This window comes from Perognathus longimembris, chromosome 8, assembly GCF_023159225.1.
Source record: "Perognathus longimembris pacificus isolate PPM17 chromosome 8, ASM2315922v1, whole genome shotgun sequence".
In the NCBI taxonomy this organism is placed as follows: domain Eukaryota; kingdom Metazoa; phylum Chordata; class Mammalia; order Rodentia; family Heteromyidae; genus Perognathus; species Perognathus longimembris.
In genome coordinates, this window is record NC_063168.1 from 58,631,246 (window position 1) to 58,657,778 (window position 26,533).

General features: G+C 41.5%; 1 protein-coding gene across 1 annotated transcript in view; it reads left to right on the forward strand.

Annotated features, from left to right (window-relative positions):
* Positions 1 to 517: 517 nt before the first annotated feature.
* Alk (ALK receptor tyrosine kinase) overlaps positions 518 to 26,533 on the forward strand; it is a 797,050-nt gene continuing 771,034 nt past the window's right edge. Inside the window, exon 1 of the mRNA XM_048353195.1 lies at positions 518 to 1,288. Within this exon, the coding sequence (XP_048209152.1) occupies positions 613 to 1,288 (676 nt within the window). The 5' untranslated portion in view covers positions 518 to 612. The remainder of the gene's footprint in view (positions 1,289 to 26,533) is intronic.

Sequence of the window (26,533 nt, forward strand, 5' to 3'; positions counted from 1 at the left end):
GTCCTGCCGCCGAGGTCGCGTGGGGGACAGGGAGAGAGACGAGGCTGGTGCATCCGGCGCTTCTGGCCCAGAAGAGCCCAAAGCAACGCGAGAGGCGGCCAGCACAGCGGGCACCACCGGGCAGCCGCGGGCCCCAGCTTGGAAAGTTGTGGAGAGGATCAGAGGCTGCGGCCAGGAGAGCGGACAGACCCCAACTCCGGCCGCGGGGGGCAGGAGAGGACGGTGGTACCCGATTGCCACCTCCCTTCACCCACAGGAGTTTCTTTGGTTCTGGAGCGCGGCGAGCCGGAGCTACAGACCCGGGGGCGCGGCACTGTGCTGCGCTGCGAGCGAGCGGGAGCCTTGGGTCCAGCTGTTGAGCCCCGCGCGCTTCCAGCTCTGGGGATCCATCCTGACTTCCAGCTCCGTGGTACGCGGGGCCCTGCTTGTAGCTGGGGATCCGGAGGACCGGAGAGAATCGAGCGCACGCTCTTCCTCCCGGAGATCAGGAGCCCCCCCCCCCCCCCACTCAGGACCGGGGGCTGTTTGAAGCCCTTTGGTATCTGGGGACAGTGAAGGGCAGGGCTGGGCTCGGGAGAATTGGGACATTCGTACAAAGAGCTCCCTGGCGGGATGGGAGCCCTCAGGCTGCTGTGGCTGCTGCTACTGCCGCTTTCATGGGCAGCCTCAGGCTCGGGGACCGGGACTGGCCAGCGCACCGGCTCACCCGTGGCCGGATCGCCGCTGCAGCCCCGGGAGCCGCTCAGCTACTCCCGCCTGCAGAGGAAGAGTCTGGCGGTGGACTTCGTGGTGCCCTCGCTCTTCCGTGTCTATGCCCGAGACCTGCTGCTGCCGCCGTCATCGTTCACAGAGCCTGGGGCTGGCCCGCCGGAGGCGCGCGGCTGGCTGGCTCTCGACTGCGCCCCTCTGATCCGGCTGCTGGGGCCACGGCGCGGGGTCTCCTGGGCAGCAGACTCCGACTCGCCCACCCCAGCGGCCACCTCAACGCTGTCCAGGGTGCTGAAGGGCGGCTCGGTGCGCAAGCTCCGGCGCGCCAAGCAGCTGGTGCTGGAGCTGGGTGAGGAGGCGATCCTTGAAGGCTGCCTGGGGTCCCCAGAGGAGGCGGTTGTGGGGCTGCTCCACTTCAATCTCAGCGAGCTGTTCAGCTGGTGGATTCTCCACGGCGAAGGGCGCCTGAGGATCCGCCTGATGCCCGAGAAGAAGGCATCGGAAGTGGGTAGAGAGGGAAGGCTGTCCGCTGCGATCCGGGCCTCCCAGCCCCGCCTTCTCTTTCAGATCTTCGGGACCGGTGAGCAGCTCCCACCAGAGTTTGCTAGCATTTGCATTTTTAGTACCACCAATATGCGATCGCTGTTAACTAACACTACCCTCACTGGCCTTCCTCAGAGCTCACCTTCGTAGCTCTTTTTCCTCATTCCTAAAGTTAGACTGTGTTTTCTTATGCTGCCCCTGGATAGCAACACCCCAAGAACCTTCTTTCCACTTCATAATCAAGTCCGGAGCAAAGATTCCCCCTGTGGACCGATTTACATGTTCTAAACCAAAAAATCTAATGCCCTTCTTCCTGAACCCTGAAAATGGTTGAAATGACCCTAGTATCTGTAAGTTCCAAACTAGTACTAGATCTCAAAACTATTGCACTGTCCCTCTTCCCTTTTGCTCTTCTCCCAACCCTGATTTGGAGAATTTAGTTTAATTTCTCAGGATGATAGTATTCCACTACATCTACACCCACTTCTACCTCCTCTGCCCCATTCTGGCTTGCCGGGAGGTGCCTGTTCCTGCTTAGTTCCCCATGTCCCCTCCTCCACCCCAACTTTCATCCTCAGCATGCTTTTGCTCTCTCAGACTCTCATTCTCAGGTGTCTTGTGAAAGCCTCAGAAGAACGAAGGAACAAGAGAGAGTGAGAGGTGTGGAGAGAGGAAGGGGATGGGGGGGGGGGTTGTAAAGATTGCCTTGCTCTAGGGGAACAAGTATGAGGCCAGGGGGAAATAATACTTGTCTTAGCTTTTCTTTCCCTTCCCTTGGTTTCTTAGCTTGGGTGTCTGCAGCAGCAGAAGCTCATAGGGATGGACTCTGGCAGGCCTGTTTCACTGCAGATTTATTTGCCGGGATTTATTTATTTGAGGTTTCTGTTTCATTTACTCCCTGGTTGCTTCACACAGGCACTGAGTTGTTGGTGGTGGTAGTGTGGTGGTGATGGTGGTGGTGGTGGTGGTGGTTGTGTGTGTGTGTGTGTGTGTGTACGTACACAAACACTAACTTCTAACTCTTCCCATAGTATCCTTTGACTGGAAAACCAGGTGGTTTTGAATGGATGTTTGTTTCTCTTGTGAGACTGCAGGGGAAGGACTCGTGAATAAAATATGCAATGTGAATGAATGGGAACAGCACAGAAGAGAAATCATGTTTTTTAAAAAGCCTACACTGATTCCATTGAGCAAACCTAGCTTCTTTTCTATCATTCTCATCATCAGAAATAAATGAAGTTCTTATGCTTCACTGGTTACTAATGTCTACTACTAATTGGATGGAAAGCATTGAAAAAGGTCCATTGAAGAGCTAAATGTATCTCCCATGCTGTCCCAACACACACACACACACACACACACACACACACACACCACCACCACCACCACACCACACACCACACACCACATGCAGTATTTCACGCAGCAGAGAAATTTGGAAGTATAAGTTCCCTGATGATTGCTTGGAAAGCATACTGCTGTGTGGTCTCTGGGGAAGACAGAGTGAGATGCCTGTCTTAGTACCAGCGTTGGTAGCATCCAGACATGAAATGACACTTTCTGATCAGTACTGGAATTTACATAGTGCATAGTAAAGGCGGAGTCTGGTGAGTCTGACAGTGCCTTCAATGAGCTGAGAGAAGAGAGTGACACCATCACCATCATCCCACATAGGACACTTATAATGATGCTTGTAAAGAACAGCTGGGCTTTAATGTCATTGTAGCTTCCGTGTTTTATACATACATCATTCTCTTTTAGTGCCCAATGTTTTTGTTGTAGATGTAAGAGAGAAAGACAGAATTTCATCCACTTCATGTCCGTGTGCATCTCCGAAGCCTTCTCATCCATCAACTCTTGTTAAATAACCACAGGCTTCTTGCAGTCTGGATTAGCTATTGGCACATCTTGGTGATTGGCAAAAGGGTTCTTTCTGTATCCCCAAACTTGCCAACCATAAACAAAGAGGTTGCAAGGAAGATCAGCGAGTGTCTTGGAGAGCCGTACCATGCATCTGAAGTTGATATTACTCTCATAAAGCCCTACAGAGGGACTGTAGCTTTGGAGTGGAGACTTTCATGTAGCAAGAACAGGCCTCCAAAAAAATAAATAAAATAAAACCGCTTGGCTGTGGGGTGTAGGGAAGCAGAGAGTGTCTCAAGTCCTCTCTCAGCAGTGCAGTCCACTTGGCAGCTAGACCAAGCCCTTATGCATCATTTCACACATCCAGCAAAGCTGGTTTCAGAAAGAGCCAGGATTCTGCCATTAAAAGGCTAGAAATTTTGGCCAAGCATTTTTTCATCAGGATTGGGATCAAATGATTATTGATGGGATCAAATAAGACACTAAGTGTAACTGGATGAGCTCCCCATGACCTCCAGAGAGACAGACAGCTTATTGAAAAGCACTCCAGGCCCGTGCTGATCACACTTGGAACAGGCTGGTGCCTCCTGTCTCTGAGGACAGATGTCGCCTGCAGTTAGGCTACTAGCCATGCAGGGCTAGCCTCTGGCTCTACTATTCAGATACGGCCTCTATTTCAGACCCGCCAGGGAGTAGACACACCCTGTGATAGATCATGCTCCACATTTGGGGCAACATATATCATTGTGTTTTCATTCATATTCATGGGTAAAATTTCTGGCTTAGGTTCTGTCACTTGGATTGATTTTGCTATTTATCATGTTTGGAAAAACTCGGGTTATTCTTTTTATATAGGGTCTGATTTATAGAAAAGGCATTTAACTTTTGTGACAGAGGATCTTCAATTATACAAAGGGAAAGTAGGTACAACTCTGCCTCTTCCTCTGCTTTCTTCCTGCTTCTACAGAATGGGCTGCTGCTGTGTTTCAGAAGGGAACAACTGTGCTCCCCTCTGCAATCTCCTTTGTAAGAAAGAAAAAAGAAGGGGTGGTCATTTTGCTGCCCTTTGTGGCCCAAATCCAACAGTAACCCTTTTGCCTCGAATTGAAGATTGCTTTAGAAACTTGAGCAGGATAATGATTTAGGGTATGACAAGAATTGCAAAGCACTCAGTTAAGGCAAAGAAAAATATTTGTATTATTTGTGGTCGGGGGGGTGGTTCTAAGAAATCTTATAATAAATGACAGGCATATATATATATTGGGGTTACTCTGCTTTCCTAAATGGAATTGGTATTTCAAAGTCTTCTACAGTAGTTCCCAAAGCACCCATTCACAGAGAAGGGGTGGAGAAGCAGTTGCTAGAACTAGTATGAATGGTGATATACCATCCCTACCAGCCCAAATCACATACAATATGTCTACCTGGAGGTTAGTACATTGCCCATGGCTCTGGTTTATATCTTGGTTTGTGGGTGTTGTGAGATTTGCTTCTGCCACCCCTCAGGTAGAGAGCTAGAGGATAGTTTCCCTATAAACATCCCTCCACACTCCAGGAAAGGTGATACATGGTTGGGGACTGCACATATACCACGGAAAGGATTTAGCAATTTACAGTAGATATATGCAATGCAATACATCTGACCCTTGACCTCACACATGTCCATTTCTTCCCATTTCAATTCTAAAGAGGACAGAGACTAAAGAAAGATAGAGAAGAAACTGGAGCTCCCAGAAGGAGTATCAGTTATTGGAGGTGGATTGGAAAAGCTGGAACTAATCCAGAGAAGAGCACAGAGCTGATTTAAGAGTTGAAGGGACTGATTTACGATGAAAGATGAAAAGAATTAAATATATATGGCTGAGCTAAGTGGCAATGAAGGGAAAGCCATGGCAACAATCTACAAATCTCAGAAGAGAGAGTCTGGCAGTGAAGGAGAGAAGTTATTTAGTGTGGCTCATAGAAGTAATAAGATGAGACTTGCAGAAGGAAACTTCAGGTTAGATAGCAAGGAACCTTATTTTCTGAAACTGATATTGCTCTCGCTACGGGATGGAATTCCAAGGCAGCAGGAGTCAGGTGAGATTTGGGCCAGACAAGCCACATCATTCATAATTAATAAGTTCTGTATTTTCAAGTGTTGAGAAGCACCAATAAGCGGGGGGGGGGGGGGTCGCAGCAGGAATTGGGATCTTTTGGGGATGTAATTCCTGAGAGCCTTTGAGAATTAGTACTTCTCCCAAGAAAATTGGTGTTTTCACCAAAAAGAGTATTATCTATGTGCCTTTGAAGTGGGTGAGGAGTACAAGAAGGCTTTGGGTAAACATCTTTGACATTACTAGGTTTATTCTTCCCTATTCCAAGACTAAACCCAGTTAGTATGATCCAGCGGGAAAGAGGGACATTTACCAGAGACTATGTGTCTAAGACACATCTGTAGGTGTGTGTGTGTGTGTGTGTGTGTGTGTGTGTGTGTGTCTGTCTGTCTGTCTGTCTGTCTGTCTGTCTCTGTGTGTGTGGATCTGAATCATTGGGCAGGGCAGAAGGTGACCATGAGAAGATGAAGTCATTTCACGATTTGGTAGACTCCTATTAGCTACCTGAAAATCTTTTAACCCGTTTTGAATGATGATTCTGAAGCACATTCACAGCCAAGGTGACATTTCACAGATTTTCAAAACAGAGAGATCGGTAGGGATTTGTGGAATGTGTGGGGAAAGAGAGAGTATTCGTTAATACAATGGTTTATCTTTATAAGGCAGTTGGTCTTCCAAGGCTCAGGAGAGGTGGGGCAGCAGAAATGACAGTATGTTGCTCTTCTTAGGGTAACTTTCCTTCAAGGAAATTTGCCCAGCCTGACCTATAAAGACCTTGTGCCTTCCTTTATAAGCATTATTAGTGTCCTCTTCTAGTTATATGGAACTTTACAATTTATCATCATCATCATCATCATCATCATCATCATCATCATCATCATCATCATCATCATCAATTATTTATGTGGGGTTTGAACTCAGGTCCTGGACACTGTTCCTGAGATTTTCCACTGAAGCCTAACACTCTACCACTCGAACTGTAGCTCTACTTCTCACTTTTTGATGGTTAATTGAAGGTAAGCGTCTCATAGAGTTTTTTGCCTGGGCTGGTTTGAACTGAAATTCTCAGATCTCAGCTCCCTGGATTACTGGATTATAGACAGTGCCTGGCTATATACTTTTTATTATTATTTTTATTAATCCTACTGTTAGCAGCATGTCAACTTTGTTTTATAAATAAAATAATTGGAATCAGATTTTCAAGGCCATGCAGATACAAGGTGATATACCTTTCCAGGTGAATCCTCTTATGTGTTAAGAAGCTAGGAGCTTCTGGGTACTGTGGTAGGTACTGAGTGGACCTACACGTCTCCTTCAAATCAGGCAATCACTTCAAGGTACACATTATAAACAACTATTACAAGTACCAAAGAAGAAATATTTGGTATACAACTACCATGGCTTGGAAGAGACTTCCTGAAGTCTTTGAGATCCAGTTTTATCATTATAAAAATGGGGGCTAGCTATAGTTCCTAAGTGTTTCAAAGCGGAGATAGTCATAGTTCAAAGAATTGCCATGGCAATTAAATTAGATGATGTGAGCAAATTCTTAGCCCCATGCCTGATGGATAATAAAGTGTTTTGTTTTCTGTCACAACAGCAGCTTTTCTCCCATGTGATCAACAGGGTATGTGTTCTGTAACTCTTAAGGGTTCAGTCTATATAGTCTACCATTTTTGTTTTGGTGCTAGTTCTGGGTCTTGAACTCAGGGCCTGGGCACTGTGTCTGAGCTTAAGGCTAGGCCTCTACCACTTGAGACACAGCTTTGTTTTTAGCTTTTGGGGGGTTAATTGGGCTTTGAACAAGGACAATCCTCAGATCTCAACCTCCTAAGTAGCTAAAAGTACAGGCATGAGCCACCAGTGCCCAGCCAATAGTCCACCATTTTTGAAACAGGGTTATATGTCCTCTCTATGGGGCATCTCAAAATGATGTCTTTGAACTAAAGTCATTTTCCCCAATTAAAGATTCTTAGGAATACATGTGACAGTAGACAGAGAATTCTTTTTTTCAACAGCAGAAAAGGATTTTGATCAAACCAGAGGATGCCTAAGTGCATTGAGTCCCAATCTTGTGTATAGTGTAATGGTAATTTGCTGCTGAGGGGTCCAGGTAAAGATGCAGCACATTTCCGGAACCCAGGAAGATTTTTTTTCCAATCCATTTCCAATCTGTATCCACCCCCTTCTCAAGGTAACCATGCTTTAGACTCACATATCATCAATTAGTTGGAAATATTCTTGAACTTCATGTCATTGGAAATGTGCTGTATGGTTTCTTTTGTTTCTGGTTTCTTTTGTTGATTGTGATTTTGGTGAGACATTATGCATGTTAGCTTTTCTTTTTTTTTAAATCACAATGTCCTTTCCTTTTTATTGCTATGTTAGAATTCTTTCTATGAATACAAACAATTTTTATTTATATTTTATTCTCTTTTCCCTCCCTTATCAAAGAGTGAGAGCTATGGGAGAAACAAAAATAAAATAACCTACAAATAATGCATAGACTACATCACAGATCTGGGGTTAAAGCCCCACTCTATCATTTACTGGACCACGGATATATGTTTTCTTTCCTCTGTACTTCAGTTTTTTTAATCTGTAAAGTGAGAAAAACAATACCCACCTCCCAGAGTTATTGTGAATTAAGTGGTGTGATGTGTACAGAAGGTCCCAATACATAGTTGGTGTTCAGCAAGTGTTAGTTTTATTCCCAGGTTCTTGATTATATTTCTCCCTTTGTAGTCAGTGTAGATGCTTCAAAAACTCTTCTTGAAATGGGGAAAGTAAGCCTTTCAAGCCACAAAGGGTAAAATTTAAGGGCAAGCACTGTGTACATTGATATAATAATTTTAATAAACAGTTTTATTTCTAAATAAAATAGTGGAATAAAAAGATTCTTATACTTAATTTAAAATCAGTAAAGTATTTAAGCAATGGATAGTTGAAGAAAACTAATTTGTTTTATACTCAAGTCAGTTCAAAGTCAGTATTCTATCAGAAACAAAAAAATGAACAAAAATATGATTACAATTACCAAAGAGAGAGAAAGAGACAAAAATGACTGAGAATAATGAAGACACAAGTGGAGAAGCAGAGAGGAATGCAAAAGAAGTAACTCATAAAAACTTAAGCTGGGAATTAATTATCTCTTGGACACAGATACCTATATCTAGTGAAAGACTAAAATAATAATGGAGAATGAGGTAGGCTAGAGGTGATGAGCGGGAGTGAAGGAACGCTTGATTATCTTGGCCTGAAATGATTTTGACCTGGTGTCAAAAACTGCACTCTGAATGCATAACTCACATTATATAGTGATTATTTCCAGCTTTATTGAAGTAGAGATCACATACAATAAACTGAACCTATTTGAACTGCACAGATTACTTTGCTTGATGAATGTGTATACTTGTGTAACCACTGCACTAATTAGGATATAGAACATTTTTGTCAACCCTTGAAGGGTTGTTCTTGACCTTTTGCTATGAGCCTCCTATACTTTCTGCACCAGAGAACTTCTGAAATGATTTCTGTCTCAGTAGATTAGTTTCTGTCTGATCTATAGATTCCTATGAATGGAACCATGTAGCAATTCTCTTTTGGGCTTGTTTTCTTTTATTTAGAATAATGGTAAGATTTATCTGTATTGTATATAATTCATATTTTCTTTTTATTGTTGAATAGTATTCTACTGTATGAAGGTAAAACAATTCTTTTAACCACTATGGGACATTTATAGTTTGAACCTCTCATGAACATAAGTGCTACAAACTTGTTGTATCCCAGTAATTTTATGGCTGTATGGTGTCATTCCTTTACACTCATTATAGGATTGTTCTATCACATGGAAAATATATGTTTACTCTTTAAAAAAAATTGCCAAACCGGCTGGGGCATGGTGGCTCACATTGGTAACCCTAGCTATTCGGGAAGCTGAGATCCAGAGAATTGCAGCTTGAAGTTATTCTAGCAAACAAGTTCTTGAGACTCTATCTCTAAAATAACAAAAAAAATCTCTACAATAGCAAAAATCCAGGTCAGAGGCATAGCTCAAGAAGCAGAGTTTCAGCTGAGCAAGCATGAGGCCCTGAGTTCTAACTCCAGTACCAACTAAACAAAACAAAACTGTTTTAAGCTTTTTGGTGTGTGTGTGTGTGTGTGTGTGTGTGTGTGTGTGTGTGTGTGTGTGTGTGTGTGTGTTATTGAGGTCTGAGCTCAGGACATTATGCTTGCATGACTTGATTGCCCAGTGGTAACTTGAGCCAGGCTTATAGTCCTACTTGTTGCCAGGTATTTTGGAAGCAGAGATGCATGGACATTTTTGGGTTCCTTCAAAACTCAGCCTTCTGAGGAGCTAGGATTACAGGCATCTGACTTCAAGCTGGCTTTTGTACTCCATAACCCCACTAGTAATATATGATAACTGTTTTCTCTACCTTCTTGAAGATATTTGGTATTACAGTATGTGGTGACATGTCACTTTCATCTTAATTGACATTGCTTTTGTATTGAATATCCAATATTCCATGGTCAATCAACACAAAAAGTAGAAATGATAACTTATTTTTCCTAATTTGGGGAGAGCTTGGCTGGGTGATTTTGCTTAGAATCATTCATGAGATTACAGTCCAATATCAGGGAAGGTCATAGTCATGCTAAAGCTGGGTAGATGTTCTGGAATCTTTAACAAGGCAGCCCATGCACTTGCTAGACATGGGTAGGAGTCCCAGGTCCTCTATAGATCCTCTCCAGGTGGGTCCTTGAGCCTTTCACTCTGTCACATCTGCTGAGATCATGTTGAGTTTCCTCTTAATTATATACATGTGGCAGATTCATGGTTTGAGTTTTCAAATGTTGAATAACTTCCCATCACCTGGCTAAACTTCCCTGTGTCACTGTGTACTATCCCTCTTACCTATTATTTCCCCTTTTATCTCTATTCTGCTATACTTATTTACTTTAGGGTATTATTTTCAGTTTACAACCTTTTGAAATTCAGAAAGTTAAAAAAAATCTATTAAAATGATTTCTAGTCACCTCCTTAGAACTGCCTTCCCATTTGTTTTCCAGAGTTTAGAATTTTACCTCCTAAAACATTTACACTACCTTCTTTAAGGTCTTTGATTATTCCAATATCTGGGTAATCTTATTATTGGCATCTGTTGATGATCCTTCCTCTTAAGAAATGGTCCCATTTAGGGAGGAATATATTTCTGAGGGAATACATTTCTGAATTATGTTTAGAATGTATCCTGGTGTTATTAAGTGTTGTGTCATTTGACTATCAATACTTGGGTGGGATTTGGACCTTCTTTCTGCTCTCAAATCCTTCTCTTTGAATCTGTCTGTGTATGTACAGTTCAGATATAGTTAGAGCCCTGGCTGGTTCCTTCAGAGAGTGAGCGCCTTTCCATCTCCATCTTAGCTCTCTGCTTTCAAATATCCTCACGGAATTCAGAGCTTTACTTGCCCCTTGCTACCCAGCCCTTACCACTTTGGTTGCTTTGGGGTTAAACAGTGAGACAGAGAAAAGAAATAGTGTCTCTCTTTTTTCCCTATGGCCTGAAAAGGCTCCTTTCCTAGTCCTCAGGCTGTGTTTCCATCCTGGTTTCCATTTGGTTGCTGACCTCCTAATCTCTGCTGATGGTGCTGACTCCCCATCAACAGAGGAAAACGAGAGAAGACCAAGAGGTTCTCTTCTTACTCCCTAAGTCATAAGATCTTTTCTCCATAGCCTTTTGGCCAGAAAGAGATGTTTTATCTGAGAAAATAACTCCATAGCACCATCCATACCACTTTGATGGGTGCCTGAATTTGGTTCACAAATAGCAAAAGAAAATATTTCAAATATAGAAGACTCACTCTGTGTATGTTGTCTTTCTTACTCAACATTCCTGGTTCTATTTACTTTTTGGAGTCATTAGTAATTATTTCAAGTTTTCTGTTTTTCTCAGAGTTTTTTTTTTTTTAATTGTAATTAGCAAGATAGAGTTCGGCAAGCATAAGTCATGTTGGCTATATTTTTTTGTTGAATCAGCATTTCCATCTACAAAAATTTCCCTTCTGTCTTTAACATCATACTATACTTTTACATTTGTGCTTTCTTGGCTTTTGTTTGCTACAACATGTCTTTGCCTTGCTTTCATTTGTTTTTTACGCTGTTTTCCTTTTCTTTTTTTTTCTTTTTAAGGCCGGACTGCATCCTCAATAGGTGAGGATTGTTTATTGAGGAACAGCGAGGAGCACAGACCTTCCCTAGGTTGTGCCTCTCTTTGCTATTTTTTAATTTAAATTTCATTGTAAAGGTGATGTACAGAAGGGTTACAGTTACATAAGTAAGGTAATGAGTTCATTTCTTTTTGAACGGTGTTTCCTTCCACCTCATTTTCTCCCACTCTCTGCCTCCCCAAGTAGTAAAGTTCATTTCTAACATAGTGTCTCATGAGTATAACTGTGTAATTGCTTCACTCTTTGTCTCACCATTTCTGTGACTCCCCTTCCTTTCCCCAAATCATATAAACCTGAATATAAGACAAAGGATACTGAAATAAAAAACAAACAAACAAACAGTGACAACAGGAAATAAACCAAAGGAGAAAAAAGAATTAACTGCAAATAGTGTGTTAAAAAGGAAAAAAAAATCTGCTTTCATTTCTAAGGAATAGTTCCACTGGAATGACTCCACTTTTAGGTTGATATTTAGCACTTTAATGATGTCCTATTGTTACTTTGTATGCATTGTTTCTGAAAAGTCAGAGATTCTCTTCAACTATGTTTCTTATTGAGTCACCTCCAATCTTTTCGTTTTCTCAGGATTTCCTTATAATCATAACATTTCAGCAGTTTGATTAATGATGTGCCTTGATATGTTTTTCTTAGCGTTTTCATTGCATGGGGTATATTGAGATAATCTTTGTTCTATAGGTTCATATTTGTCACCACATTTAGAACATTCCCTTTTTTTCTGCCCTTCTTTCTTGATTAAGTTTATGTTTGCCATATAATGTGTTACTACTACATTTTATTAACGGTATGGGTAAGTTTTTATTTCAGTCTTTCAGTTCTCTGTACTTTTCTGCATTGTATTCATTGCTGTCTTGGACTTTAGCCTCTTTTCTTCAGTTTAATCTGCTGATAATCCAGCCCAAATAATTTTTATTTACTTTAGATATTGTATTTTCAGCTCTAAAGCCTATTTTCATTTTTGTTTCTGTCTCTGTTTTTCTTTAAGTCCTTGAACATATTTATAATAGCCATCTTAAAGTTCCTTCTGCTAATTCCATTATTTCTGCTTTTATATTGATCAGTTTTTCTCTTTGTTATAGATTATATTTTACTTCTATGCATAACCAATGATTTCATATTTGATCTTTTGCATTATATTATGTGGTTGAGTGTGGGGATCTTGCTTTCTTCAATTGAAGAGTGTTAAATTTGAAAATTTAGTTACTTTCCCTTTGATTTGTTTCAAATGCTAATTATCCTCAGATTTTGTTGGAGGGAGTTCTCAGAACTCCCTATTTTTGTTGTTAAGCACCTACACCTTTTCCAACTTTGTGTGAATTATGTGGAAATTATTCAGTCTGGAATAAGTTCCTTGGTAGGATGTTCAGTCTGGTAAGTGTTCCATGTTCTTTTGGGGATAAGAGCTCTTTGCTCAGACTGTAGAATCTCACATTTTGTGTATACAACTTAATATTCAGCCAGAGACTCCCAGGGACCCCTATGCAGTTTTATGGAACACTTTCTGTCTCTCCTTCACCAGTTTGCTTTCTGGAAATTCAAGCTGTTTTAACCTTTCCAAACTTTGAAGTCCATTACCTCTTGCCAGTGAAATCACCATGCTATTTGGGTTTCTCTGTTCTGTGTCAGCATCTGGAAAATATCTCTAGATAGAAAATCAAAGTAATGCATATGTTTTCACTTGTTCAGTCCTGTCTTGTGTATTATTCAATGACTAAAAGCAGTTTTTTAAACATATTTTCCCCCAATTTTACAGCTTCTCATAGCAGGAGGGTTGTCTGGCTCAGTGGATATGATACTCTTTAAGATCATGATCATGTTGACCTGTCTTCTGAGATACCAACTAGATCTGTATGAGAGCTACTCACCAAAGAGAAATTAGACAACAGAATAATCTTCACAGATGCCTACAATTTTGGACTTTTCCCTGAGAAAATGCTTACTTATTAGATCAGATTTTTTTAACTGAACACTTACAAAGTTGATTGAAGTACAATCTCTTCCTCCCAAGAGAAGTTCACAAATGAATTGGAGAGAAATCCAGACAAGGCATGTTATTAACTATTTCCAATAAAAGGCAGCCCTTGAATGCTAACAAATAGTACAAGTGGTTATAGAGACTCAATGGAGGCTTTGAGAGGCTGATTCCTGCTGGGGAGATGAAGGACAGAATCATTATGTACTTCCAGATATCAAAAATTATTCTGCTAAAGGCAGATGAATTCATCTTGTTTGGCACATAGTGGGAAGGGTGATGTTTCACCAGGACAGAAAATTATAGTTCTAAAGTTCTCTAAGAATTTTGGAAACAATAAGCTTATTGCCCTTTGGCAAGGTCAAAGGTTATCTTTTGAGAATGATTAATTTCTTTAGAAATGGAGGCAGAAGTTGAGTTAGTGAAACACTCCCAGAAGGAGATGCTTTGAGAACAGGGTGTTGTAGGGAGTGCAGCATCTTATTTGGAGTGAGATGGGGTAAAGGAAGGATACAATTCCCGGAAGAGGAACAATGGTTATAGAGATGAAGGCAGGAGGGAGAAGAGAGAAGAAATGGAAAAGAGGTAGACATAGAGGTAAGAAGGCTGACAAAGTGTATGTGAGAGAAAATAGAAACTGCCAAAGCTGGGAAGTCTAAGGAATATTAAGGGTTTGGAGATTAGATGCTAGGTCAGACACTAAGTATTAGATGTAGCACAGGCTTATTTAGATTTAAAGCTAAAGAAATTATACAGTGTTTACATCTTGAGTTGAGAAGCTAAATGTGAGTTAGAGTGACTGCAATTTTTTTTTTCAGTCATGAGGCTTGAACTCAGGGACTGGGTGCTGTACCTGAGTTTTTTTACTCAAGGCCACTGCACTACTACTTTGAACCACAATGGCAATTCTCATTTTCTGGTGATTAATTGGAGATTAGGGCCTCACAGACTTTCCTGCCAGTCTCCTCCATCCTCAGATCTAACCTCCTGATTAGCTAGGATTAGAGGCATGAGCCACCAGCACCTGGCTGACTGCAGATTCTTTAGGTAATGTATTTTCACAGTGGTCTCAGGTTTAGACCACAAGGGGCAATTGTGTGGTATGGGCACCTTGAGAGGCAAGTCCACATTGTCAAGAGTGAAGGAATTAGAGTGGGATCAAGAAATATTAAGATATATAAGAAACAAAGAGGAAGAAACCCAAAGTCAAAGGTTTTGACCTGAGGCCCTTGAAGACTTGGGTGTAGTATTGCTGATAACGAAGAGGATTTTGAAGAAGATGTGGTTTGAGGGGGTGGTGGCTGGCATGGTTACAATTACTATGTGGCAGTCACTGGACTATGAGGTTATCTGATATGCACATTAAGCCAAGGGACTGAAAGGGATACAAGTGAAAGAGGTCAGGCTGATGTGGATAGGAGACTTTCTTTCATGAACTTAATCTAAATGTGTGATTTCCTGAGTAAGAAGAATTTTTAAAAAGTCACTTCTTAGACTTAGTGAAGGTCATAATTAGATATGAATAAGACCAGTGCCATTCACAGAAACAACTTTATTACAAAAAAGAAGAGAAGACTCTAATTTATGAGGTGTCAGGGGAGTGGGTATTTGGGATGGAGTGGAAAGGCCATTGTGTTTGGCCAGGAGCAATTCATTGAGCTGCTGATGGAGAGCAGGCACAGGCAGGATGTTCAGAGAGGAGCGGAGGCAGGGGAGCAAAATATGCTGAAATATTCACTCAAGAGGCTTGCCTGTAGAAAGAAGAAGGGAAGAGAGAATGAGATATCTGTGATGTTAAAGGGTTCATCAGAACTAAGATGTATTACAGACAGACGAAACTTATTAATATCAAAACTCGAGAAAGAAAGCGTTAAATAGAAAGGAGATTTGGGGTGTCAAGAGCAAGAAACTAATTATGTAACACAACTATTCAATCAGACATTGTAGCTATAAACTTTTTCTTTTTTTAGACAGAGTCTTCCTGCGTAGCTCAGGCTAGCCTCAAACTCAATGCCCTTCTGCCTCCACCTCTGGAATTCCCAGATGATGAGTATTCACTTCTATGGGTGGCTACTGCAGACTCTTTCACAGACCTTACACTGCCCTTGCTGGACAGGAATCTGTTGGGGAAATGATTAGTAGTAAGTTTTATTGTTTTGCAGGCTAATATTAATGATAATGGCCACAACTGAATAGTTTCAAGCAGATGACTTAATTTAATCCTATCATACAGTAAGGTTGATTTTTCAGTATGATCTCCATTTTCTAGATGAAGAAGCCCAGACTCAGACAGGTTAAGCAGCATAACCAAAGTCATAGGAAAAGAAGGATGAGGGTATCGAGTCCCAGCCTGTCTAGCTTCACATATCTGAAGTTACTTATTCTACATACCATGGATGTTTTCCTTTGTCTGATTTTCTTCCTCCTCCTAAGTCTCCCCTTTGTTGTTCCTTTCTTTTTGAAAAGTTGTTAACTCATCAGTCACAGTGCTAGGGGCTACCTAGACAGCAATTAACAGAATGGACATGGGCTTTGTCCTCCTGTGGGACACACATTAAATGTGTAAATTAACTGCTTAAGGTATGGTGACAAGTGTGGGTGAAAGCAGTAGATATGTCACTCTCAAGAACTCAGTGCTTCAGAGCTGTGTGTGTGTGTGTGTGTGTGTGTGTGTGTGTGTGTGTGCGCTTTTCCTCCTGATGACTCTTTATAAAAAAAGTACCCCTCAAATGAAGACAGAGTTCCCTCATGAGATGTGGGTCCCCAAGTATGGTGAGGATCTTGAAATGGGAAACATGAGGTTATGGCATCTTAGACGTAGGAATTGGCAGATAGGGGGACTGGAAAGAAAGGACATGATTTTTGTCTTGAGAAAATTGGATATGCAAAGAGCCAGGCAGGACTGAAGGCCAGGAGCTCCAGAGCAGGGCCAGATGGTCTCAATCTGTTTCATGAAGTATGACCAGAGGTCATGCCACATAGATTGAGAAGCCATGCACTCCCTTCTTTTCCATGGAGTCTGCCTTCTCTTCATGCTCCAACCTCTTGGTACTCACACATCTATTTGACAAATGCAGCCAAGGGCAAAAGCACAAAGGTTTACTAAATACACTCGTGTCACTGTGGGAAACTAAGGTGAGAAATGTGCTACAAGGAAGGTTCCCCTTCCAACCTTTTTTCCCTCCCTCCTTCCTTGGGTTCCCCCTTCTCCCTTCATCCTTCCCTCCTCCTCCTTCCCTCTCCTCTTCCTTCTCTCTTCCCTCATTTCCTCCCTCCCTCCCTTCCTCTTTCTTCCCTTCCTCCCTCCCTCCCTCCCTCCCTCCCTCCCTCCCTCCTTTCCTTCCTTCCTTCCTTCCTTCCTTCCTTCCTTCCTTCCTTCCTTCCTTCCTTCCTTCCTTCCTTCCTTCCTTCCTTCCTTCCTTCCTTCCTTCCTTCCTTCCTTCCTCTCATAGCTTTGTCTCTGTGTTATACTTTGGATGAATCTGGTAGAAGAAAAATGTCATGAAGCACAAATGCAGATTGGATATATCTGACCTTTCATCTCTTCAGAACAATAAATGTCAAATAGCTTAAAGTGACAGCCAAGATGGCTAGAGCTTATTTATGTGCTTAAATATTTAGGCAAGAAACATCACTTAGACTTAGGCCTAATCTACATAAATATTCTGATCTATGTGAATGATAAGCACTTTTAAGGAACTATCATAAAGCAGTTATGTTTACATTACAGAGAACAGAAAATGTTAAATAGAAAATGTGAAAAATCAGAATAGAATGGAAGTGGAAAGTCATCCTTGATAGGTAATGAGGATGTTTGATAACATCAAGGAAGTATTCTTCCCCACCAAATTATGTTTACAATTTTCCCGAGTGGCGTGTTACATTATGGTGGCATCCAGAGAAAGGCTCACAATCAGTATGTCTTTCCTTTGGTTAAATAAAAAATATCTTATATGTGCATGTTTACTTGTACTATTTATCCTCATTTTACTAAAGACATTTTATTGTTAAAACAGAAGGAGGGAGAATTATCTTGCTCCAGCTGTGTAAATCCTGATAGAAATCTAATCCTCCAGCCCAGGGTATAATTCTCCACTCAACCTCATACTCAATTATCATCAGACAACAGTAGCATCTCCTTCAGAGAGGATCTGAGAAGATGGGAGTTTGTTTCATTATTTCTCAAAGAATTGCAAGCATAAGTTAACTCACACACTTCCGGAGACAATATTCTATTGTGTTAAATCAGAATCTGGAGGTAGTTCTGGATTTGGTATCTTGCTCTAGAATTAAATGTTATTAAGTTACTAAGACAACAATGTAAGGTTTTCTTTTTTGTTGTTGTTGTTGTTTTGCCCTTGGCATGCTTTATAAAATAGAGCTTTACTTTATAAAATAGAGCTTATTGTAATACTTGCTGGAGAGGTTTGTTAGGGGGAGTAATTAAGATCATTTTAAAAAGCCTTTAGTATAGCATTTGGTATATGGTTAGAACATTGCACATATTATTCATGACTTTCTGTCTTCTTTTTGTTGTTGCTGTTAACAGAGTTTTGTTTTCCTCTTTTGTGGCTTCCTTTCCATATCATCTTTGCTGAGACTGAGATTTTTTACCATTTGAGATTCTCTTATAGAAGACATAACTAAGTTAATAAGGAGTTCCAGAGAATCTTTAGGTATTATGAACTAAACAGCTTTTGTCCTCAAAATGTTAAAGTTGTCTGAAAATCATCTCTGTCTCATTGTGTCTTACCTAAGGATTCAACATATAAGCAGCAGGTCATTTTTCATTCATTTTATTATGCAATAGGTCCTAAATATTCAATCATGAAGGATATTTCTAAACTCTTAAGATATTAATTATCAATATTTAATTCTTACAACAGGAAAAGACAACAATTAATTATGAAGGTTAAGAAAATGAAACATGAGTTGAAACAGCAGAAGGAGAGGAGAGCGTTCCGGACCAGGAATTATGGGATTAGGTTTTCATTATAGGTTGTGCCAAGCGGTCCTGTTTGAATCTGGGAAAATCACCTCAACTTCCTGAGCCTTGGCTTCTATCATGTCAAAAAAAGTGAGTTCTAATCTCTGCCTTTTTCATATTAAGCTTCCACGATGCTAATCTATTTCCTGGACAGATGCTGAAGTATTGCTTGGAAGATATTATCCATGATTGTTCCCTAAAACAGTTGCAGAGTCAATTAGAATTTCACAGGGCAGTGTTGAGAGAAGATAACCTCCTCTGATTCTTAAATAATTGGCAAATAGCATGTTATGATAAGTGCTGTTTATTTCTAACTAATATTCTTTAGAGACTATGATAAGAGTAATGAGATTTATTTTCATTTCTTCCCCAAAGGAAAGTCTCAGTTAATTTGGTGCTTTCCTAGATATATAGTAAACTTACTAGAGCTGCTGCTATCGTTTTCTGTTCTACTCATAGCCAGTTAGACACTGATTGTGTGAACAGAGGCTGTTTTCAATCAATTAATTAATAAGCATAGATTAGACAATCAATAAGTTACTATATACCCACAAATATACACATGACACCATGTTTCCTCTTCCTTACAAAAAGGAGGTTTCTGTTAGTGTTGGGACTGAGTGAAGGAAGGGTTTTGATTCATCTTTTTCCATGTGAGGGCACAGTGCTCAGTGAATATTTGCTGAATCGATGAAGGAAGGAATGAAGGATGCAAACATGATATATGCAAAGGGCTACTTGAGCAGGTCCATTCCATCTTCAATAACCCATGCCACAGTGAACTCAGTATGTTGTCTTATAAATTCACTTTCTCTCTTCTTAATGGCTCATTGCCTCTTTGCTTAGCTGCAATTCTCCATTCAACATATAATCATTAAGACTTTCTGATTGTTTAGAACTTTGTAAAGTTCTATGTTTGTCAGTTTTATCATTGCTGGAGCACAATACCTAAGAAAACCAGTAGATAGGAGAAATATTTAGCTGGAAGAGGTTTTGGTTCATAGTTCTTAACTCTGTTGGTTCTAGGCCTGGGGTAAGACTGCATGGCAACTGGAGCTTGCGGCAGAAGTACTGACCTCATGGTGGACAGGAAGGAAGGGGACATGCTGTCATTTTCAAAGACACACTCCAGTGACCTGTGTCTTCCAGCTAACCTCCACCTCCTAAAGCTTCTACCTCCCCCCAAAGTAGCACCATCAGTCCCAAACAAGCATTAGATTAAAGCACTTGCTTGTGTGTAGGGGATTTAAAGTTTAAATCATAACACATTCTAAGGAGTAAAAACAACAGAAATAAGACTTGCTCCCTGACTTTAAAGAGCTTGTAGTCTAATAAAGAAGACCAAAAGCATAGGATGTGAGTCAGAAGTTGGCGGGTCAAGAAGACACCACCATCTTTGTTTGTATTCCCTGAATCCTAGTGCAGGACAGGGGCTGATTCCAATCCTAGAGGGTCTGTGAAGGACTTCACTAAGGTTACTTATTCAGTGAAGTGCAAGGTAAAGAAATGTAAGCATCACACCAGTCATTTAGTTTAAAATAACATAAGGTTGTATGGATTTAAGGGCTAAGTCTCTTGGGATGAAGAGGAGTGGGTGGTGAGTAGAGGTTCCTGGAGGGAATTGTTGGATCCTGAAGGATGAGTAGAGTTTGGTTAGTTAGGGTGGAAGAATAGCTGAGCCAGTAAGGCAGTATGGAGCAGGGAGCGGCACAGTGTGTGTGTGTGTGTGTGTGTGTGTGTGTGTGTGTGTGTGTGTGTGTGTGTGTAACATTCTTCTAGAATGCAGTAGGCAGCCCTCTGAGATCTGATGTCTGTATGGATCCTGTGAGGAAAATAAAATTGGAAATGGTGTGGGGTTTGGATTAGTATTTATGAACTGAGGCCTAAGTTCGGAGTCTGAGTGGGAAGATCTGGAAAGAATGGACTAAATGGGGATGGCTGAGTAAAAAATGATCCTGTGAAACCCACTAGAGACTGTGTTGGAAATGAACTATACAACTGTTGGGGGTGGGAACTTGCGGGAAGAAAAACTGGGAGAGAATGAGGAAGGAGGTGACGCTGTTCAAAAGGAAATGTACTCATTACCTGACTCATGTAACTGTAAGATCTCTGTACATCACTTTTACAGTAAAATTAAAAACCAACCAAAGATTCTAAGAAAACTTCAAAGGCCTTAGTGTCTGTGTCAAAAGAGAGGGATTCTAGGTTTTTCTGGAATTTTCTACCAGCAAGATTAGAATAATAATGGTCCAGTTGATAAGAAAGAGGAATCTCTCTGTAGATAGGAAATTAGGGAGGAAGGAATTGAGATGTATTCGTTCATGGGGAGCTGAGATGATGGCTTCACTCTAGGCAGCCGCATCCTGCAGGCGATTGGAAATATGTGACTACGTGGGCAATGTAAGAAGTCAGGGGGATTCGGGAGTCGTCAGCACAGAGACGGCTCATAAATTATGCACTTTGCTTAGAAGTTAATTTTGTGTTTTTTTAGAAGATAAGAGAAATGAAAAGCTTGCTGAATTATGGATTATGTGACTGTATTAAAAGTAATTCTCTTTCTCACGCCCCCCCTGACCCCCCCCCCCCCGCGCCCAACTGTCTCCCTGGTGAATTTTGTATTCTGTTCTCCTCTCTGATTCGCCCCCCAGCCCCCCTTCATAAACAGATGGACACAAGTGCCTCCATTTCTGTCAGATGGCAGGTTGTCAGTGAAGGGATTAAGTGATGGGGAATGTCCACAGGAAGACAGGATGACCCTCCCCCCACACCCTCTCCAGTGCTTCCTAGATCAGAGGGATGGAGCTTTCTCCTGAGAGAAGCAACCATTTATATTTATAGGAGGAAGTGTTTAAAGAGCTAAGTCTTCAGTTCCCCGGACAGCCCTGTTGTTTGATTTGCAGCTTTTCTTAAGTAAAAGCACTGATTCTCAACAAGAGAGGAGCTGTTTGGGAGACAGTGTGATCATGTGAAATAGGGTTTTCAAACTTGATTTTGAAGCCAGGACCCCTCGATGATGATCTTGAAGCCAGGACACCTTTCCGGGCACCAAGATATTTATTTACTTTTGGGGGGGGGCTTGATCTGAAACTAGTGAATGCTGAATCTAGAAATTGAATTTCCTTTAGTTCAACCCATTCTTCCCTCTCATTCAAAGAGAAAAGTTTGTGACAATTAACTAAGACATACTCTAGTATTCATTAGCATGGAGAGTTTCAGACTTGACCGCTGATAAGATACTGATGAGATGTGAGGACTGAAGAGATAAGCATGTGGCACTGACATTAATTGAATATCTATTATATGCCAGGCACTTTATAGACATTCTTGTTTAATCTTCATAGCTGCAGTAGGTAGATATTTTCATCTGTTTCACCAACGAGGCTCCCTGGGGTTAAGTGACTTGCCTAGGTTGGTGCCTGACAAATCCTGCCTAAACCAGGATTTAGTTTTAGGTTTCTAAATTGGAAAACCCTCTTCCTGTTCCTAACCTATGTTTTCTTCTCACCCCCATTTTAAGGTAAAATTTTATATTTAGCCAATAGGTGATTGACTGTAATCTTCCAGAGGCCGATCAAGTAGCATGAGAATCTAGTAGTCATAACCATCTCTGTGTCCACTGTCTTTGATTCCCCTTTGCCTCTGTCCTGTTGGGTGTCTCTCTTACTTCTGGTTCTTCTCTCCTAGTGGGATGCTCTCTTTGCCTCTTATGTTTCTCCCTCCTGAGGTGGATAGACCAAAAGGTAAGGCAAGAGTGGGAAGCAGTTCAGCAACAAGTTTTTCATTTATCAGTGTCCTATACACCTTTTGTAGATCTTCTGTGAAGTCCAGTCAAGGATGGGCAAACACTCCCACTTCTGTTGGGTTAAAACGTCTTATGTTCCTATTGATGGCAGAGAGACATTGAGTAAAATCTTGGCTATATAGAAAGCACCATAAAAGAGGGTGAGAAAAATTATTTTAGACTGTCTGCACTGTGAGACTGAAGACATGGTTAACTTTTGCCTATTCAGAAATCAGGCACCAGGGAAGGGGTGAGGAAGAAAGAAGAGCAGTAGTAACCTTGCTAACAGGCTACTAAATTTCTTGGTATAAAAGGCAAGGATATGTCAACATCACATCTATATCCTTGGTGTGCTCAGGGCTCCTTCAAAAGCAGCCCATTTCCACTGACATCTCTCATGGGGAACTCTATGCCTATTCTATACCCCTGCCTTTTTGTCCTCGTCTGAAGTCTCATGCATTAATGAATGCATTGATTTACCCTCAGGGCAAACAAACCTGTCCGGGCTTTTCTAAGGCCTGTTAATCTAGACTAGACAGGGAATTGGAATGGGCCCGAGCCCTTCTACATGCCTGGGCCAATTCAGTTCATACTTCCAGAAAACTGTTGCTAATTAGGATTTGAGGTCAATGAGAAAGTGGAGCCAACTGTGAAGATGAATTGAGATGAGGCACTGTAAGTAGACACCATTGCACTCCCTCTTTTTCTGTGCCCCCTTTTCTCCCTCCCTCATCCCCTCCCTCCCTCCTTTCCTTTCCTTTCCTTCTTCCTTCTCCCTCTCCCTTATGTGCACCCTCAATGTGTTCTTAGCCTCACTCGAATCAGTTAGAACATTCTGGCTGCAAGTAACTAAGACCCAGCTGAAAGTGGATACCCAGTAAGGGGTACAGTTTCCCCTAAGAGGTTGGGAGTTTGTGGGGCTCCAGGATGGGTGACATTCAGCAGCATATGACAAGTTTAAGGACCCAGGTTCCTCTGTCCTTCCACTTCACCTTCTGGATTGGTGTCTTCCCAGGGACACAGATGACTGGACCCCTTCCCACACAGCTGCTGGTATAGGCAGCTCCAGTCACTCCAGTCGTCACTTTTTAAGAAAGAAGAAAACTTTCTTCAGTGGATTCCTATTTGTAGTCCTAGCAGCTAGGATTCCCTCACAGGATGATGCCAAAATGAGTTGCTAAAAGAAATAGATATAGAATTCACTTAACCTCAAATTTGTGCATGCTCTAGACTCACCAGGCAGGTCTGCTAAAATAGACATGGCTGGGTTCTATTGTCAATTTTCTTTTTCTTTCTCTCTCCTTCCCTCCTTCCTTCTTTTCCTTCGTTCCTCCCTTTCTCCTACCCTTATTCCCTCACTCCCTCCTTTCCTTCATTTCTTCCTTCTCCTTCTCCTTTACTTTTGTTTTGTGAAATGGAGTTTTGGTATGTACCCCTAGTATGGCTGTGGACTTGAGATTCTTCTGCTTCTGCCCTCTGAATGCTAGGATTACGAGCATGTGTCACCATTCCTGGCTCTTGGAAGTTCAGATCCAGTAGCTTAGGGTAGAGCTTGAGAATCTGAAATCACCATGGGTGATTTGGAGTCCACACTAAGAAAGGCACTGGCTTAAATAGTTCAGCAGTTGCCTTCGAGGCTGACAGCACTTGGCATTCATGCCCCAAACCTGAACAAAGTAGAGGCTGTGTTATCAAGAGGAAATGCCTGCCAAGTAGTTGTATGAGGCTGGTGGTACTTTCTCAGGGGCTCTTTCTTCCTTTATCACAGTCCCAGTATAGCTTTGCAGTCCAAATTCTACTCACTGAAGATGAGAGAAACTTCTCTCTATTATTCTGAGGCACTGGCTCATGGCTACCAAACATTTAGATTCACAAACCACTGCACATGGCAAAGGTGGCTTCCTCCCACCCTCCTTCACCTTCTTTGTCCTCCTCCTACTTTGTCCTTAGCAGAAACTTCAGTGTCATCTGAAATACCTCACTTTCAGAAGACCACATTCTTGTCCTGCAATGGCTCTCCCCAAAGTGTCCCATCTCAGAACATCAGTTAGAAGCTGAGCAGCCACAGGCTGAGCCATCAGGGAGCTTGATGCTGTGGTTACTTCTAAATGAGCGCTCATTATTGATGCTAATTGAACTTGAAGTTAATGAAAAAGGATTATTTTACAGGGCTTAAGTCTAGGCCAAAATTGTTATTACAGGTTAATTATTCTCCTTAAAAAGGCACCATTACAGTCATGATTGTTTTTTATCAGCTTTTTCTCTGGTGCTGAAAGAGATTTCTTCGAAGGCAGAGTCTTGATATAATTAGTCACCTCATCTAATTCTTAATCACCAATCATTTCTTTCCAGATTAAGGTTAATCAAAGGTGTATGGGCTGGATACTATGCCTTAATTGCATTTGATCAGTTTCAAGGAAGTTCTTTTTCTCTTGTACCTTTGGTTAGGTGTATGGCCTTTCTCTGTGTTTTTAAGCTTAAATCTGGTAGGATGGACTCACCGAAAACACTGCCCTGTTCTGCCACTTGTGGTGATAGGTGCTGGGCATCTCTTGGTTGTCTGAGGCCAGGGGAGGTGGTGGGAGAAATATTCCCTGGTGCTCTGTGGCCCGGAACTCACAGCATGGAAACGGAATCCTCTGCTCTCATTTCTCTTCATTCCCCTCGTCCTTGATTCTTCTTTTCCTCCCTCCCTTTTCCCTTTTCCTGGTCCTGCCTTCTCTTCTAGTTTGCAACCTCGTGTTCACTCCAGCTTTTGATTTTGCTCTTGGATCTGCCTATTTTCACTCAACCTCTCCTGTGTACTGCTAACGGAAGAAACCATGGACCATGAGGCAGGTTCTCTCTGTCTTAGGGAGGAAGGCAGTGGGGAGAAGGAGGCATTGACATATGAGGAAAACCTGAAGAGGACTAGCAGTTCTCCTGGAGGGGAAGGGAAGACTGTGGCGGGGGGGGGGGGGGGGAAGACTAAGCCACACAATGGTAAGAAACCATAGATGGAATGGGGAGCGATTTCATCACTGAATCCCATGATAATTGAATGAGAAAGGAGTCCTCAAGCTGAAGCAAGGGTCATCCAACAGCGGTGATGCTTCTGGCTGAGGGATGTGCCACGAGGGCTGGGAAACCTCAGAAAGGAACACCTGCCCAGGTGCCTCTGTTCCTCCCCACCCTACCACTGTCTCCTTCTCTGATAGACCATGTATCATTCATTTCCCCTTTGAAACCACTTTTAAAATTCAAGTTTTAGGGTCCATGTTTCTTTGGGTCTGGCTCACTTCACTTAGTATAATTTTTTCTAAGTCCTTCCATTTCCTTACGAATGGGGCAATGCCATTCTTTCTGATAGAGGCATAAAATTCCACTGTGTATATGTACCACATTTTCCTGATCCATTCGTCTCCCTCATAGGGAATAATTAGCACAGGTTTAGGCTAGTCACAGCAGAGGATCACAAGAGCCTAATAGATGCCCCTATGAATGCATACGATAATGCTAAGTGAAATGAACTCCATGTTATAGAAATGAGTGATATATCACTGTTGTAATTATTTTTAACATGCCATGTGAAACCGTAGCTTCTATTGTTGATGATCCTCTTGTATCCCCTTCCTGTGGTTGTACCTGCACTATCACTGTATCTTATCTGAGTACATTGGAAACTGTATATACTGGTATTAGAACTAGGAAAGTGAACGGGAATATCAAAATTGAGAGACAAAGGATCAAAAGACAAATGACTACAAAAGCAATACTTGCAAAACGGTTTGGTATAAACCAACTGAACAACTCATGGAGGGAGAGGGAAAAGGGGAGGGGGGATGAGGGAGGAGGTAACAAACAGTACAAGAAATGTATCCAATGCCTAACGTATGAAACTGTAACCTCTCTGTACATCACTTTGACAATAAATAAGAAAAAAAAGAGTCATGCTAGAGAAGTAAAGTGAATGTCTTCTAATATTGCAAAAAAATTCAAGTTTTATTTATGAAAGTGAAACACGAATGTTCTCTCCCAACTTTTGAAAAGAAAGTTATATACCTCTATCTCTGTCTACATTTAATTCATTACTAAGGCTTCCTCCCCCTCCTGTTTTGTTTTTCAAAATGAAACTAGACTTGTGTACCTTCCCTAAAAGTAACCATTATTAATACTTTAGGGGCATAGCCTGCTATATATTTTCAACACATTTACATAGTACTTATAGAAATCTACTTCTGTAATATAATAGTCATCATGACTTTAGTATCTAATTGCAATTAATTTTTAGTGTTCAACAGTAGAATGTAGTGACACATAAATATGCTTGGTGGGACATACATGGATTAGCTTGT